The sequence below is a fragment of the Leishmania major genome, chromosome 35 (genome assembly GCF_000002725.2).
Source record: "Leishmania major strain Friedlin complete genome, chromosome 35".
Taxonomy (NCBI): domain Eukaryota; phylum Euglenozoa; class Kinetoplastea; order Trypanosomatida; family Trypanosomatidae; genus Leishmania; species Leishmania major.
Genome location: NC_007284.2, coordinates 125,001 through 139,875, shown reverse-complemented (window position 1 = coordinate 139,875; position 14,875 = coordinate 125,001). Strand labels below are relative to the sequence as shown.

The 14,875-nt window shown below is 59.7% G+C and overlaps 4 protein-coding genes across 4 annotated transcripts; all 4 read right to left on the bottom strand.

Moving 5' to 3' along the window:
* Window positions 1-2,674: 2,674 nt before the first annotated feature.
* Window positions 2,675-5,428, bottom strand: LMJF_35_0460 (conserved hypothetical protein; the record flags this gene model as incomplete). Its single annotated transcript, XM_003722395.1, has 1 exon — window positions 2,675-5,428. One exon carries the CDS (start codon window positions 5,426-5,428, stop codon window positions 2,675-2,677), a length of 2,754 nt encoding a protein of 917 aa, XP_003722443.1.
* Window positions 5,429-6,597: 1,169 nt separating this feature from the next.
* LMJF_35_0450 (hypothetical protein) lies at window positions 6,598-8,409 on the bottom strand (the record flags this gene model as incomplete). Its single annotated transcript, XM_003722394.1, has 1 exon — window positions 6,598-8,409. The coding sequence occupies one exon, from the start codon at window positions 8,407-8,409 to the stop codon at window positions 6,598-6,600; it is 1,812 nt and encodes a 603-aa protein (XP_003722442.1).
* Window positions 8,410-9,551: 1,142 nt separating this feature from the next.
* LMJF_35_0440 (hypothetical protein) lies at window positions 9,552-11,468 on the bottom strand (the record flags this gene model as incomplete). Its single annotated transcript, XM_003722393.1, has 1 exon — window positions 9,552-11,468. One exon carries the CDS (start codon window positions 11,466-11,468, stop codon window positions 9,552-9,554), a length of 1,917 nt encoding a protein of 638 aa, XP_003722441.1.
* Window positions 11,469-13,305: 1,837 nt separating this feature from the next.
* LMJF_35_0430 (conserved hypothetical protein) lies at window positions 13,306-14,781 on the bottom strand (the record flags this gene model as incomplete). The annotated part of the gene is made up of 1 exon (XM_003722392.1): window positions 13,306-14,781. One exon carries the CDS (start codon window positions 14,779-14,781, stop codon window positions 13,306-13,308), a length of 1,476 nt encoding a protein of 491 aa, XP_003722440.1.
* Window positions 14,782-14,875: the final 94 nt, after the last annotated feature.

Below are 14,875 nucleotides of genomic sequence, written 5' to 3'. Positions count from 1 at the left end.
CGCTGGGCGGCAAGTGGTGAATACGACGCAAAGGAGGAAGACACGGAGTGCGCATCGGTAGAAGCGGACGAGGACAGCGCAAGAAACGAGTATGGTGACTCGGCTAGGTGGAGCCGTGGCGCAGCACAATAACGCTCCCTCGACTCTGCATGCGGAATGGAGCAGCTATCCGTAGCTGGCGCCACTCGACAGCTTCTCTCCAGCCCTGAGAGCAGGGCAGCGTACTTGCGGACTCCGGAGGAGCGCGATGGCGACGTGGTCGCACACGGACGCGAGTCCATGGTCGATAGGGAAGAAGGCTGCGAGTCTGCGTGGGGACAACGTACAAAGCCCTCCCCCGCACGCACAGTATAGCAGCCACCGCTCGAACGTTTCGGTGTATATCTGTGTGCCTGCGCGTCTACGCGTAACGGAACGCTCAGGCAAGCAAAAGCAAAAGGGTGGATTCGTCGTTGCGGGGTGCGAAAAGGAGAAGGGGGAGGACGCTAAGGATTGAGCTTGCTCTCAGCGGTGCAGCGCGTAGTGCGTGTCACGGCGTATCTATGTATGTCCGTGCAGTATATGCGAATGTTCATATATATATATATATGTGTGTGTGTATGGGTAGATGGGTGGGCGTATCTAAGTTTATGTGTTTCTCTGTGTTTTTGTGATGGGGTGTGCGTCTCTTTGCTTTGCTAGCCCAGAATGTGAGAGAGAGAAGAGTGCGGAAGACGGCAGCCGCGTGCCGCGCCTCGGTTGCCGCGCGGGTCAAACAGGGAAAAGACGCGAAGAAGGGACAACTGCAGTAGAGAGAGTGACAAGCCCGCGTAAGTGGCATCCATCGCCCCTGAAACAACTCCCCCCCCCACGCCGAGGGGAGGGTTCGTCGGTGCGCGCGGCCCGCCTAAACACAACAGAAGATATGTGGCGGCAGGCGAACAGTCTTTTGTTTCGCTGTCCCACTTGGCAGCAAAGAAAACGTCACCGCACCGCTGTGTACGCAGGAATACAAGAAGGTGCGGTACCGTCAAGTTGCCAGATGACGCGCACGCTGGTTGCTCTTCCACGTAGTAAGACGGCAGTCGGATCGGTGTCCCATGCGCGTGTGTGGTTGCGTGTCCTGTATCGAACACTGTTACAGAGAGACAGAGACAGAGATGCGCTACTCATGAACCGATAGACAAAAAAAATGCATATATATATATATATATATATATGCATCGCTTGTGTCTGTAAGTATGTGTGTGTGTGCGCGCGCCTGTTGCTCCTTGCATTATTTTATGTGTGCTGCTGCTTCGTTCCCCTTGTCTCTGCGTTGCTCTCCGATTCGGTGGTGTACCCATGTTGCGGGGACAAAGAACCTACGAGGACTCGGCGAATGGGAGAAGAGATGACGGATTGGCAAAGGCCTATCTGATCCCCTCCTTCCCGACCCGAGCACGCCACACACACACACACACACGCAAACACGCACCAGACACGCCAATCCCTACGCCACCAACAGCACGGCAGACACGATTCGCCACGCACAAGAGCATGGGGTTAGGGTGAGGGGGTGGGGTGCAGAGACGCAGGTGCGCATGGTTGCGAGGGGAGTGAAGAGAGAGAGTCATTGAGCGAAAAAAGAAACTGGAAAGCATCACGGGGAGAGACGGAGACGCACACACCCGCATCAAGAGAGAAACGAACAAAGAACTGAGCGTCAAGCAACACATGGGAGGAGGTCCAAGAAAAGTTAGAGAAACAAAAAGGACAAAACCGCAGCCGAGAGCGAAACGTGAGGAGAGGGCGACCCATTCCGCGCCAACATCGTCCTGACCGTCGTCAACGAGAGAGAGAGAGACAGGCAGGCTACGTGTGTGTGTGTGTGTGTGTGTAGGGGGGGAGGGGGCACGTGGGTGAGAATCGCCGCCGCAGCAGAGAAGAGCAGAGAAAAAGAGAGACAAGAAGAGCGCGCGTATATGCAACTGGGTGTGTGTCTCTGTGTGTCGCTTTCATTAGAAAGAAAGAGAGGTACAAGCGAGAAAGGGAGGGAGGGAGGGGGTGTGGGTGGGTACAAGAGTTGAGGAGGGGCGAAGAAAGAACGTCAAGGACATCCAAACACAAAACAGAAACAAAAAATGCACACACGCACGCCAACACTCACGCAGAGGGAGAGAGTGAAATACACAGACACACGCATCAGATAGAGAAGGCCGATCAGCACTAGGAAAAAAAAAACACAAGTAACAGAACTGTGGATAACCGCAGCGGGCACAAGCAGGCGAGCAAGGGAAAACAAGAGAGCGATGCTCGTTTCTCTCATCTTCTTGCTGCTCGTCGCTCGTTGGGCTGTGTGGTGTTGGTGGTGGCGCGCGCGTGTTTGTGCGCAACGAAAAAGAAAGAGGGAGAGAGAGAGAGAATAGGTGAAGAAGCGTGCGGATGTGTGGTAAACGGCACACCCATGGACGAGGCACGGACGAAATTATGAAAGCGAGCAGCAAATATTACCGAAAAAAAAGTATACCACAGAGCCAGAGAATGTTGGGGGAAGGGGAGATCAAAAACACAGAAACGACGGGGCACAGTATCAGCAGTATCGGCTGTCACAGCGCGAGAATGGGGTGAGGTGGCGCGCACGGGGTCAGAGCGTGCTTTCCCGCTGTGTACGTTTTTGTGTGAGAGAGAGTTGTGCAAGGGCGGCAAGAAGTTGTTACAGGTACGGTGCGTGCGCCCCAGGAGATGGCGGTCGTCGCGGTGTCGATGCCCAACTGCGCTGAAACGCGCGTGGGGTGCAGCGGGCTTCCTTATTGTATGGCGAGCCCTCCTGTGTGGAGCGCGACGGGGTCAGCGGGGACGTGGACGTTACGCTGCCGCATCCGCTCCATTCTTCACCATACCGAGGGGCAGGGCAGGCCGGCGGCGCAGCAAAGGCGAAGCTGCCGATGGGGGAGTGAGGCGGAAAGGCGTGCGTCGCGCAAGGGCCCTCCCCCGGATCGATGGCTTCCTCGTTGCCGTACGGGCACCACCTCGGCGGTGGCATCAACGCGAGCGGGTGCGCTGCCGCTGGTGGCGGCGGCAGAGCTTGTAGAAAAGGCGTGAAGGACGCCGCTGGAGATGCAGCCTCCTCGCCGCCGCTGCGCGTCGCAAACGGCGCTGGCTCGTAGGAAACCGGGATCGGAACGTACATCATGGCTGGTGCTGGCGGTGGTGCGGGGCTGACTGGTGCCGCAGCCTGTAGCAGCACGTCGGAGCTGCCGCTGTTTTTGTGGTCGGTTTGGCGAGACGAGCTAGTGGCGTCACTCTCGCCGCGCCGCTTCCAGTAAGCCCCCCATCGGCTGGCCTCATTCTTCGGCTCCGCCTCGCCGGCGCTGCCGCGGCGGTGTTGGCGGCCCAGGAGATAAAGGCAGCAGCAGAAGACGCGCCAGAAGAAAATCACACACAGTATCACGGCGATGATCAGCAGGTACACAAAGAGGTCCAACAGAATGAGCTGCCAGCACCGTCGCCGCACCGCACACGCAATATCCAGCGTGCGGCAGTTCAAGCACGACGCTGCCGAGGACTCCTCGGTCGAGCCGCCGCCGCTGCCGTCGGCCGCCGAGCCGCCCTGTGTGCCATTGTGGAAATTCGTCGAGGAAACCTTCCACGAGACCACTCGAAGGTCGGTGATGACCTCGTGGGCATTCCGCACCACCACAGTGCAGCTGGCGTTCCCAGAGGCGTGGGAGCTTTGCACATAGACCTTGAACGTCACCGCAGACTGCTGCTGTGCGGCAAGGGAGAGCTTCTGCGCCGTCATCGGGAAGACGCCGTCTGAGCAGTTCAGCGTGCCAACGACGAGACGCCCCGTCACCGCTGCCGTGTTGCGCACCATCACCGTCATGACCCCGTCTGCTGTGCCCGCCTGAAGCGTGGGCTTGTTCATGTCAGTGGAGATGATCTTGCCGCTGGCGAGCCCGACGGTGTACTCGAGGTCGTCAGCGCTGACAGTGATGCTGATCATCGTTGCCGCAGGGGAGGCGGCGAGGTACGAGATGTACGGGGACGTGGCCGCGTCGTTCTCCAGGTTGAAGTCGCCGAAGCTGGTGGCCATATACTGCCCCTTGTTTCCAGCGGCAATGCGCTGCAGATCGGCGGTGCGGTAGTCCTCCAGTTGGGAGCTGAGGCAGCTGCCGGGACGCAAATTGCACTTGTTGCCCTGAGAGGCGAAGGCCTCGTACGACACGCCGACCTTGTCACACTCGCGCCCGTCGAGAGTGACAAGGTTCGTCGGCAGCAGCAGCCACTCCGCTGCCCCCGCCTGAACTCGCGCGTCGTTCGGTGGGATCGCCGGAGCGAAGAGCATGCGCGACGTAAGGTCGAGGGGTTGGTCGACGGGGGCGTAGGTGCCCACAATGCGAGCCATCACGTCCCACCCCTCACCGGCCACCTCGCCGTTGTTGGACGGCGAGAGACGCATCACAACCTTCTCGGCCGCGCCCGCACCGCCGCTGTCAGAGACGTTTCGAGACAAGGTCAAGTTCACTGTATACCACGTCATGTAGCCGCCAATCGTGTACCCGCTGTACCACCGCTGAGCGAAGCGCAGGCACGAGGCCGTTGTGTACTTGCCAAAGACGTTGCACGCAGCGTTCGCGCGCGCGTCGGGTTGGCACAGGCCAAGCGTCTGACACATGCTGCAGTCACAGCAGAAGCCCTGCGAGTACGGAATTGCCTTTCCCGCCGCGTCGTAGGCCAGCCCGCACGTCGCCGTGTCCGCGTTGAAGTCCGCGTTGCATTGGTTCAGCAGACTGCCCTTCACCGTTGCCTCGTAAGGCTTTGCGTTATAGTTCTGCACATAGAAAAGCGGGTAGCGGTAGCGCACGGCGCTGCGGCTTGTCGTGATGCGCAGCGGCGAGAACTGCACGGATGTGCCGTTATTAACCGTCATATCCGTGGCGGAGTTTAGAAAGAGTAGGGACTCCTCACCCGGCAGCTGCTCCCCCTCCACCGTCACCGTCACGACCATCTTCTTCGTGCAGCTGATATTCTCGTCCCCCGAGTCCGAGCAGTACGAGATCAGCGAGGATGAGACGAACGCAGCCCGGGCGGGACGGGCTAGCCAGACGAGGAGGGAGACGTACAGCACAGCAATACAGACAGCTCCCTGCGCGAGAGCGTGGCGGTGCGGCTTCGGAGAGCGGTACAGCGAACAGCGCGACTGCGGAGCCAAGTAGACGCGCATGGTTTCGCGCACCATACGATACGCCCACACAAGCAGCACCACAAGTCCGCCCTTTTGCGTAGGTGCCGACGCGACGAGAGCCACCGTTAGCGTAAGGCATCCGCACAGGGTAGCCAGCAACGAGACACGCGACGACGGCAGCACGCCGCTCTTAACGCCTTCTGAGCTGTGAAGGCGATGATGGAGCATTGCATTCTCGGTCGCCGCCGGGTGGCGCGTCACCGCGTCCGCGCCAGGCATCAATGCCACGAGTCCAGCCGTTACAGAAGTGCGAATGAGCGGCACCGTGGGAGCAGCCGCTGCCAGTGGAGGCGAGAAGAAGGCGTGTGAGGCGCCAGCCGACAGAGTCGAGAGGGACGCGCCTGATAATCGACTACGCTCTTCTCTGGACTGCACCTGTCTCGGCCAACTGGCGTGTCGCCTTTTGTGTTCTCGTTGTTGTTGAAAAATGACTTGTCAGCTGCCGACACGCTTACCTGACCTTGTGGAATCGGGTCTGGGAGACGGTGAGTGAGGCGAGAGGCGGGGTGGCCCCGTAGAGCAGCAGAAGAGGAAGGCGAAGGAGAGGGACACGAACGAATATGTGGGGTGGTGTGTGTGTGTGTGTGTGTGTGTGTGTGTTAAAGAAAACACAACTGTTTGCGGAGGTATTCGGCCTTCTTGTCGGCTAGGCAGCCACGATGAGGACGATGATGATCATGTTCAATCGGATGCCGATGTGTTGTGTGTGTGTGTGTGTGTGGACCAGGGCAGGGCAAGACGGAGGGACAAAGAGGTTACAGCGGCAGAGACAGGGGTGAGGGCAAGAAGGAGGGGGGAGGGCGCACGGAGGAGCGGTGATGAGAAGCGTCGTTCTTGCAATCGCCTTTGATGAAGCCTCTCTCAGCGACAAAAAAGAGAGTCTCGTCGAAGAAGGACAGGGAGGGAGGGTGTGGGGGCGAGAGCGCGGCGGAGAGGGGAGACGATCAGGAGGCACAAGACCGACGCGCGTCGTTTTGCGGCTTTTTGTCAGCGCAACAAGGAGAACAAACGCATGGAAAAAAAAGGTAATACGAGTGAGATACGGGTGTGGCATAGGATCAGCGTCGCGAGGTCGCCCACCCACCCCACCCTCTCCAAAACATGCACTGGCGTTCACAACGTGTCCGGTTGAGGGGCGAGGGTGGTCTGCGCAGGCTTGCGCAAAGGAAGCGAAGCAAACCCATTACGAGGCCATATCACAGAGGGAAAGAAAAGAAGATCAGTAAGTTGGGGAGGGTGCAAGTTGTTCAGCAGTATACAATGACGTCATGTTGGGTGCATCTCTACCTGGGTGCAGTCGAAGGCAAATAAATGCCGCTGAGGCGCCTTCCTAGGCCAGAGCCCACCAAGAGAGAGCACCCATGCGTCACGGGGGTAATAGTCGGGCTTCATAGTGTTCGCACCGGGCACGCGCAGGGCAAGAACGGCACCGTGTCTGTCAGGTCCACGTCCTCGCCAACCAACACGACATTCTCCGCTAGCTGCGCTTCTGAAACGGCGTGGAGGCTGGGAAAAGTGATCTGCAGCCACGTGGTGGTGTGGACGGCAGCGGTGGTGATGCCAGCGGGTGGGGGGTACTTCTCATTGTCTGCGGCGATGTGGCGAAACTGCTTTGGCAGCGCCAGCTCAATAGGGAACTCAGTCGACGTGTTGGCATGTATCTTCTCCGAATGCGTGTACGTGGCAAGCGTGTAGACGTCGTTCGGCTGCGTCGCCGGGGCGCTGGTGCAGCGAACCCGCTCCAACAGTTTCACCCGCACCTTACTCACAGCAACACTGCCAGTGCGCACACGCACATGCAGTCGCAGCGCGCCGTTAATCGCCGGCTCGGTGCACGCGCTCAACGCACTCAGCTGACTGCCACCTGCGCCCTCGCCGTCGCGCCAAAGGCTGTTAGCGCTATCACCAGTATGTGGGTCAGCCGCAGCAGGCGATTGCCGCCCACGCGCCCTCTTACCCAGAGGTGAAGGCGCCATGCCGTGATTGTCCGTATGGATGCGAGGGGCGCGGCTGTACTCACCGCCCACAACAGTCCCCATCACAGTCAGCCCGCCTGGAGCAACTCCGCTGCCTGCAGAAGAGAGAGCAGCTGGCGCGTCACCTGAGTCGTTGCCGTGCGGTGCTGCGAGCCCCAGTGCAACACCCCCTCGCACGACGGACTGCTGGCGACCGCACAGGAGCACGGCTGCACCAGAGTCGTACGTGATGCACACGTCGACGGCGGTGTACGGCTTATTGCGGAGAAGACCGCGCAAGACGAGGCTGTACTTGTATATGTGATATGTGAGTTTTTCGCGAAACGGCGGTGAGATCGACACACGCTCGACGCACTGCTGCAGCTCGCGCTTCGGCAGCGCCGATAACACAGTGAAGTCAACAAGTTGTGCGGCGGGGAGGCGTTCCAGGAGCTGAGGGATCTCAGCTGGAAGTAGAAAGCGCACCGGGGAGAGCAGCGGTGCAGACGCGCACGTCCCCCTCTTATCCGCGCCTTCAGCGCCGCCGTCACTGGTGCAAGAGCTGCCTCTCCACGCCTTCGCCGGGAGCGGAGTGCAAGGCACCAACACCGTCATCTGCAACCTGAATTCCCGCGGGACTACATCCACGTCAGCCTCCTCCACGCCGCAGACCACAAAGGCTGCCACCGTGTAGCGCATCGACATGTGCGACTTGACGGCGCTGGGCTTGTAGTAGTAGGAAGGGGGCAGCCACGGGGGAAGCTGCAGCGCGAAGGGGTACACGTAATGACCACCGGCCTCCCACCTCTGCGGAGGCGAGGTGGCAGTTTCACTTGTCACGCCACCGGGGTTCGAGGCTGCACCAGCACCCGCGCTGTAGGTGTAGTGCTCACTGGCAGCGCCCTCGACAAGCATGGTGCTGTCAGTGCTTACTGGGACACCAAGTAGCGGGTGGCGGCGCGCTGCCTCCGTCGTGAACCGATTCACGCTCTCACGGAGGGCGGCAGCCGCGGCTTCTTCGTGCGCTGTCGATGGGCCTGCCACTGTTGTGACCAGCGCCATGTGCTCAATGGCGTGCCTCTTGCCAGCCTCCTCTACAGCGCGCAAAGCCACACGCACAGCGCTCGGCGCAGCTGCCGCGACATCGTGCGACGTGCCCTCCACGTCTACAGCGACGCTGCCTTCGACGGTGTCTGAGAGGCAAAAGGTGTCGCGCGCCAGTCGGACAGAAACGCGGAACGCCATCGATCGCGAATGCACAAACGCCGTCACAGGGAGCGGAGGCGAGAGAAAAACGAAGAGCCAGTGAGTCGGGACTCAACGTGTGGGTTGTTTGTGTGTGAAGTGTAAGCGCTGCTGCCTGCTATGTATGGCGTGCAGGTGTGCGCGTGTATGACGACCTTGCTGAGGTGTCTCAGGAGTGCTTCGATAAAGGGCAGAAGGCCGGAGCCGTGTGGGGGAAGGGTGGAGGCGGAGGTGAAGGCAGAAGGCAAAAAGAAAGTCGATAAGACACACGAGCACATCCCCCTGTCGGCGACATCGAAACTAAGGCGAGATGGGCCACATAGATTGCGATCGCAGCGACTGGCAGCCGTGTGTATGTGTGTGTGTGCGCACGTCTGTCTGCCTGTCCGTCTGATGAAGATGTCGGTGGAACGTGCAGCTGCTTTTCTGTTGCTAGCCTTGTGTTTCCTGGGTGAGGGCGTATCACAGGCGCGCAGAGCCGTGACCGCCATGCAGTGCGCAACGAGAAACAACGAGTAACAGGTGCGCACAAGGATATCACGAAGCAAATCGCCCAGCGAGAGGGAGAAACACGAAGCACACACACGATGCAGTCCGTGGCACAAACACGCACACACGCGCAGACACGAAGCACAGAAGAGCGAGCGAGCGAGTCAATGGGCGCACAAAACCCCTCAAAAAAGAAAAAGGCTCGGCATCGCGCACACCGACATGTGTCTCCGACGCGTGAGCAACAGTGGAGAGCCAGGGAGGGGAGGGGATGGGATAGGAGAGTCTGAAGCGAGAAGAATGTTATCACGTGTTCGTCGCTCTGTGCACAACTGAGGAAAAGAGGAAAAGAGGAAAAGGACGAGGCAGCAAAGGACCCATCGGCCCTTGCGTGTGTGTGGGTATGCGTCTGTGGCTGTCAGCAGAAACCTTTGTCAACGCCCACACGTGCACGCCTCTCTCGCTGTCCCTGCTGGTGAGATGGAGAGTTCATGCAGCAGCCGTCCCCGCACACACCTGCGCGGCTATATGCGCGCCGTGCGGAGCTTGAGGACAAGGACGTGCCGCTGCCTTCCCCTCTCATGGTGCCTCCGCCAGAGACCGGATCTGGTGAGGTCGACCGTGGCGTATGCAGGTGCGCAACATGTCGTCGATCAACTGTACCGGACCGGCAGTTCGAGCACCTCATCATTCAGGTTCACCGTCTCTGCCATGATCACGACACCCTTCGCCTCCTCCTCCTCTTCAACGTACGTGTACATGCCGGGGAAGCTGACCTGTAAAAAGGTGTTGCTCGTCATGTTAGCTGTTCGTACTCCAGGCGGTGGCAAGAGTGACTCGCTGTCGGTCTCGTGCCGGCGGAAGCGCGGCGCCAGGCCGAGCCTCACATCGAAGAGCGCCTGGTTGCCAGGAGGAATGGGGATAGTGTAGTCGAAACTCGAGTAGGAGATACCAGGAAAAGTGTGCGGGGTCTTGAGAGACTTGAAGATTTCCAACATCACCTTCAGCTCTACTCGCACGCACTCTACTGTATGTGTGGGGCAGTAGTTGCGCACACGCACACGCAGCGTGATGCCGCCAACCGGCCATGGCGTATTGGGCGCCGCAACCGCCATGTCAGGTGAGGGGACAATGTCGGGGGCGTGGAGCGCCGGGCCGCCAAGTTGTGGTGCGTCGGACGTGATCGGCGGTCGTACACCGAGCGCCTGCAAGGCACCGACGTCATCGGCTAACAGCACGGTCCGCGCACCCACCACGAGCACCTCCGCCTCGATCGCGTTCTGCGGCTGCAGGCAGCACATGTTCCCCAGCCAGCCGCAGCGGAACGTTTGGTAGAGCGCGGACAGGGCCAAGTGCGTGTCCTCGTGGTGCTCCAGCAGTCCTGTAGACACGCCGGATGGCTTCACGTCGCCGACATCGTTGCTCTTGTCAACGCGTCTTTGCAGTTTCTTTGCACCGTTCCTGTTGCTGCTGCTGCTAACGGCGTTCTCCGCCTCCCGTGGTGCGTTCGTCGGTCGCTGATGGAGGTTGTGGGTGTCGATCTGGTAGTACTCGGCCACTAGCTGACGACGCGGCATCACGGACAGCACGTCGAAGTGGATGGCGGTTGTGAGGTCTGATGGTCCGTAGACGGGCATGCTGGTAAGACGCCGATTCATGCGCTCGCCGACTTCGTCATCGTCCAGGTCTATGACACCCTCCCCCGACTCATCGCGACCCGGTCGCTTGCGCGCCCTCTTGCCAGAGGGGGCCCCGGAGCCGGCAGCTCTGTTGAAGGTCTTCCCCATATCACGCATTGCCCCGCTCGTGTCCTTGCAGATTTTGAACCACCATGAGCCGGCACCGTTGCCGGGGAACAGCATCGTGGCGGATGCCGAGTACTGCAGCTGCCCCTTGGCGCCAACGAAGGAGTAGTAGAAGGAAGGCGGTAGCCAGGGAGGCAGGCGAAACAGAAAAGGGAAACGGTGGGTACCAGGCATCAGCACGGGAAACTCCACTTCCGTGGCACCCCCTCTTGGGGCCGCCGCGGCCGAACGCGGCCCGTCACCGGCTTGCACAGGCTTCTGACTCCCCATGCAGATATTAGTGCTGTCGTTGGTGTCAGGAGCGACCACCCCGCCCGTGGTGTACTTCGTCGTGGCCGCCATTTGGATGGCACCGTGCAGCAGCTCCTCGCGCGTGTAATGGCGGTACGCGTCTTTCTTAGGCTTCGTGGGCGCCACCGCGGCGTACGGAGTGGCGCAGTGCTGGAGGAACAGCATCTCCTCCCGAACCTGCGCGGTGGTCTCAGCATCCTCGGACTGCGTTTTGAAACCGGTGAGCGTCACGTGGCGATCGAGGTAGACACGTGACGACGTGTACTTGTTCAGCAGCTCATCAAACTCGCCCTGATCATCCCACACACAGCTCTTCTCCACTGCTAGAAAAACAAGGCGTATGGCCTCGTAGACAATGCCGTTCTTGTGCGAGGAGTCCACTTTCACCTTGACCTCACCGCGCAGCATGCCACCTGGGGCCACCTCCGCCTCCGCTAAGGAAATGGAGAGGGATACGCCACGGCTGGACGGCATCTTTACCGGTATAGCGGTAGCAACAAGGCAGGTCCCACACTGCAAAAGGAGTCGAAGAAGAGGTGTGCGTGTAACAGGAAACAAGGTAAAGACACATAGAGAGGCGGTACAGCACAGTCGAACGGTGGGTCGGAGATAAAGGTGACACGAGCGCGGCCTACGCAGCGCGAAGCGAGTAAGAGGATGAAAACGTGTGCAGGGGCGGGGGTGGGGAGTGAGAGGAGTGTGGCGGGTGCTAGCACAAGACCGCAGAAGGAAGGGGGAAGCCCACAAGACACGTACAACAGAGACAAAGGAAACCAGCGGAAGACAGAGACAGACAAGAAGAACACAAACAACAGCAAAAAAGGGATGAGGAGTGTACCGGGAGAGTGCAGACACACACACACACACACACACACACACACACACACACACAGGCCCCTCACCCCTTCAAGGCGAGCGTGTGTGGGGGGAGAGAAAAAGAAGGGCGTATATATATATATATATGTATATGTAGAGATTTATGTGTCTGTATAGGTGTAGGGATGCACACAAACGGTAAGGAAAAGCAGAAGCGACAGCAGACGAAGAGCTGTACATACAATAATGATGCTGTGAACAGTAGAGACCACCGAGGGATGACGCACGAGGACAAGTTGACGTGTGTGCGTGTGTGTGTGGTGGGGAGCAGGCTGTGCAGCATGGAAAGGAAGCGACAGAAAAAAGGGCAAGGCAAACTGCCGAAGACGCAAAAGGCGCATCCAATATATACGATGATACTCAAGATGGGAAAAAAAGGGGGTGCTCTGCTACGCGAAGAGGAGAGGTGGCGGATGCCAAACGTGTAGCTGACCGGCCACACTTTCTACCTGAGCGACGTTCTACCGGAACAACCGAAAACGATAAGTTAGTTGCATACGTACACAGAGGGAAGGATGAGAATGGCTGTACACGCGCCTGTCAGGTCGTTGTTGTCACCTCGCTCGGTGTGGTTGTTGTCTTGGTTCTACGAGCTGCTGCGTCGTCCTTCGTCGGCTTTTTCCGTTGGAGTGGGGACTTTTTTCCTTTGGTCGAGTCCTTCTCGTCCTCGTACGTTTTTTGATGGTACGTGATGCGTGCCCCTCTCCCCTCCCACCCCCTCTGACGGTCTGACGGAGCGGGGATGGGGAACCGAAGAGAGGAGAAGGTGTCAAAGATGGACGAAGGAGCGGCGAGCAACGACGATGGTGGCAACATGCGCCTGTTGGGGTGGGGGGTGCAAGGGACAGAGATGAGAAACGTGGGAAGAAGGGCAAGATGCGAGCATGGCAACATGGGGACGGTTCACGGTGGGCGGAATGAATGGTTTGCCTGTTCAAACAGTCTCTCACTTCGTGTGAATTTACGAGGCCGACCAGCTTTTGAGAGGTGCAGCCGTAGAAGCAGTCCGCTCCAGACACACACACATGCACAGATAAAAAGGGAAAACGGCATTCATTCCGTTTCTCTGCCTCTTTCCCCCCGTCCCGTGTTTGTCGGCACGCGTGTGTGTGTGTGTGTGCACGAGACCCAAAAAGGTGTAAAAGAGGCGCGCCCTTGCCTCCTCCCCACCACTGCCACCTGATCAAAGACAAGCATGATTTTCCGTCGGTCCAACGACTCGTGAGACTAACGTTCCACTGGGAGGCACAGAAAACAACAACAAACGAGGTCACAGTAAGAGGGGAGCACAATGCAAGCGTCCCCTTCCCCTTCCCCTCAGTAGACCCACATGGTGATCGTCATCATGGCCACATAATACATGTTCAAGGTGCGTGTACACATCGTCCAGCACACGCACACACACAAACGTGATGGTGCCAATGGCAGTTCTCCGCTAAAGCTTGCCACGGCGAATCAGTGGCAGGTGCTGGTTGGGCCGCACCACCCAGTTCAGCTCGTCGTCGTAGACGCAGTTGATGTTCGTCGTCTCGTCGTACGGGGCGCAGTGCTGATAGGTGGCCCTGGCCGGGTAGCGGATACCCATCGTAAAGCCTTTGTTGTGGGCGCGGTCGCCGTTGATACTGTTACTGTACATGGTGTCGTCGTTGTAGTGCGCGCCTGGGCCGACGCCAAGGCTCTCCGCAGCGGACCCGCCCTGGCCGCTACAACCGCGCGGGTGGAAGTCGCCCTTGTAGAAGATGGTGCCTCTACCACTCGTATCGTCCACGACGCGGTAATGACCCGGGCCTGGCACACCGTTTTCAACAGAGACAGACTTGGCGCTCAGCGTTCGGCCAAACAGCGAGGCCGGAACGCGGCGAGCCGTCGGGTCCACCTCTACATTGTACGACCCTGGCCCCGGCTTGCAGTTCCCCGCTTCCGCGAGACGTGCCGCGTTGGTACCCGCCTTCTCGGCGGCAAGACTGTGCGACTGCGGGTCAAAAGGCGTTGCTGCAAAGCGGCCGCCCGGCGGCGGCGGGGACTCCCAGAAGGCACGGCTGCCACTCGGCTTGTCGTCTGCTGCCTGTGTCAAGTGAGAAGGCGCCGTCCGTGCCAGCGGCTCGTGAGGCTTACCGCCGATCGTCTTGCCTTTCCTGAAGTCAAAGTCGAAATCTGAGGGCAGCGTAGGGAAGGCCTGCGGGTTGGGGGGACCGGACACCTTCATGCGCGCAGCAGCAGCCTCCGCGACGGATTGTCGATCCAGCGGTGGCTGGCGCCGCACGAGCCTGGGGGCGTGTCGTTGGTTCTTCTCCAGCAGCTTTGTCGCGACGAGAGTATTGTACGCAGCGGGGCCGGGCCCGGCTGTGTGAAACTCCCGCCTACACCAGCGACCACCAAACGTGGAGCATTGTGTAAAGAGGCGCTTCCTCCGCACTTGGTCGGCGCGGTAGGCGATGGACGTTGGATCGTCGTACGCGCCAGGGCCAGGCGTATCGGCGGCGGCACCGCGGCCGCGACGACTGCTTCGAGTGATAAGGGGTTCGCGGGCTCTGGGCAGCTCGTCGCCAAACCGCACGAGTTGGTATGCGCCGGGACCCGGCACGCCCGCCTTCTCGCGTGACTCTGGCAGCACTGTACGAATGCCTAAGTGGACGCCGGGTACGGGACCCGACCACAGGTGCCGTTGTTGCTGCTGGGGGTCAAGCGTGTCGAAGTATCCGGGCACATCGTAGGCGGCAGGGCCAGGAGAAGCAGCTGCGCTCTGCTTATCCCACTCGGACTTGAGACGGCCGCAGAGACTATAGGAGGGGGTGTCCGGACAGAGGGCCATGCTGTACTGCTTTGGATCGGCGGCGACGGCGAGAGGCCGGTCGCTGGAGCACTGGCCAGCAGACGCCTTTGCCGCAGCCCCGCTCCGGTCACTCGACATCGGGGCAAAGTGCGTTGAGCGGCCTGTGCCGATGGTCGTGGGGAGCGCATACGCTCCAGGCCCGACGCTGCATGACTCACCACCCGTCGGTAAG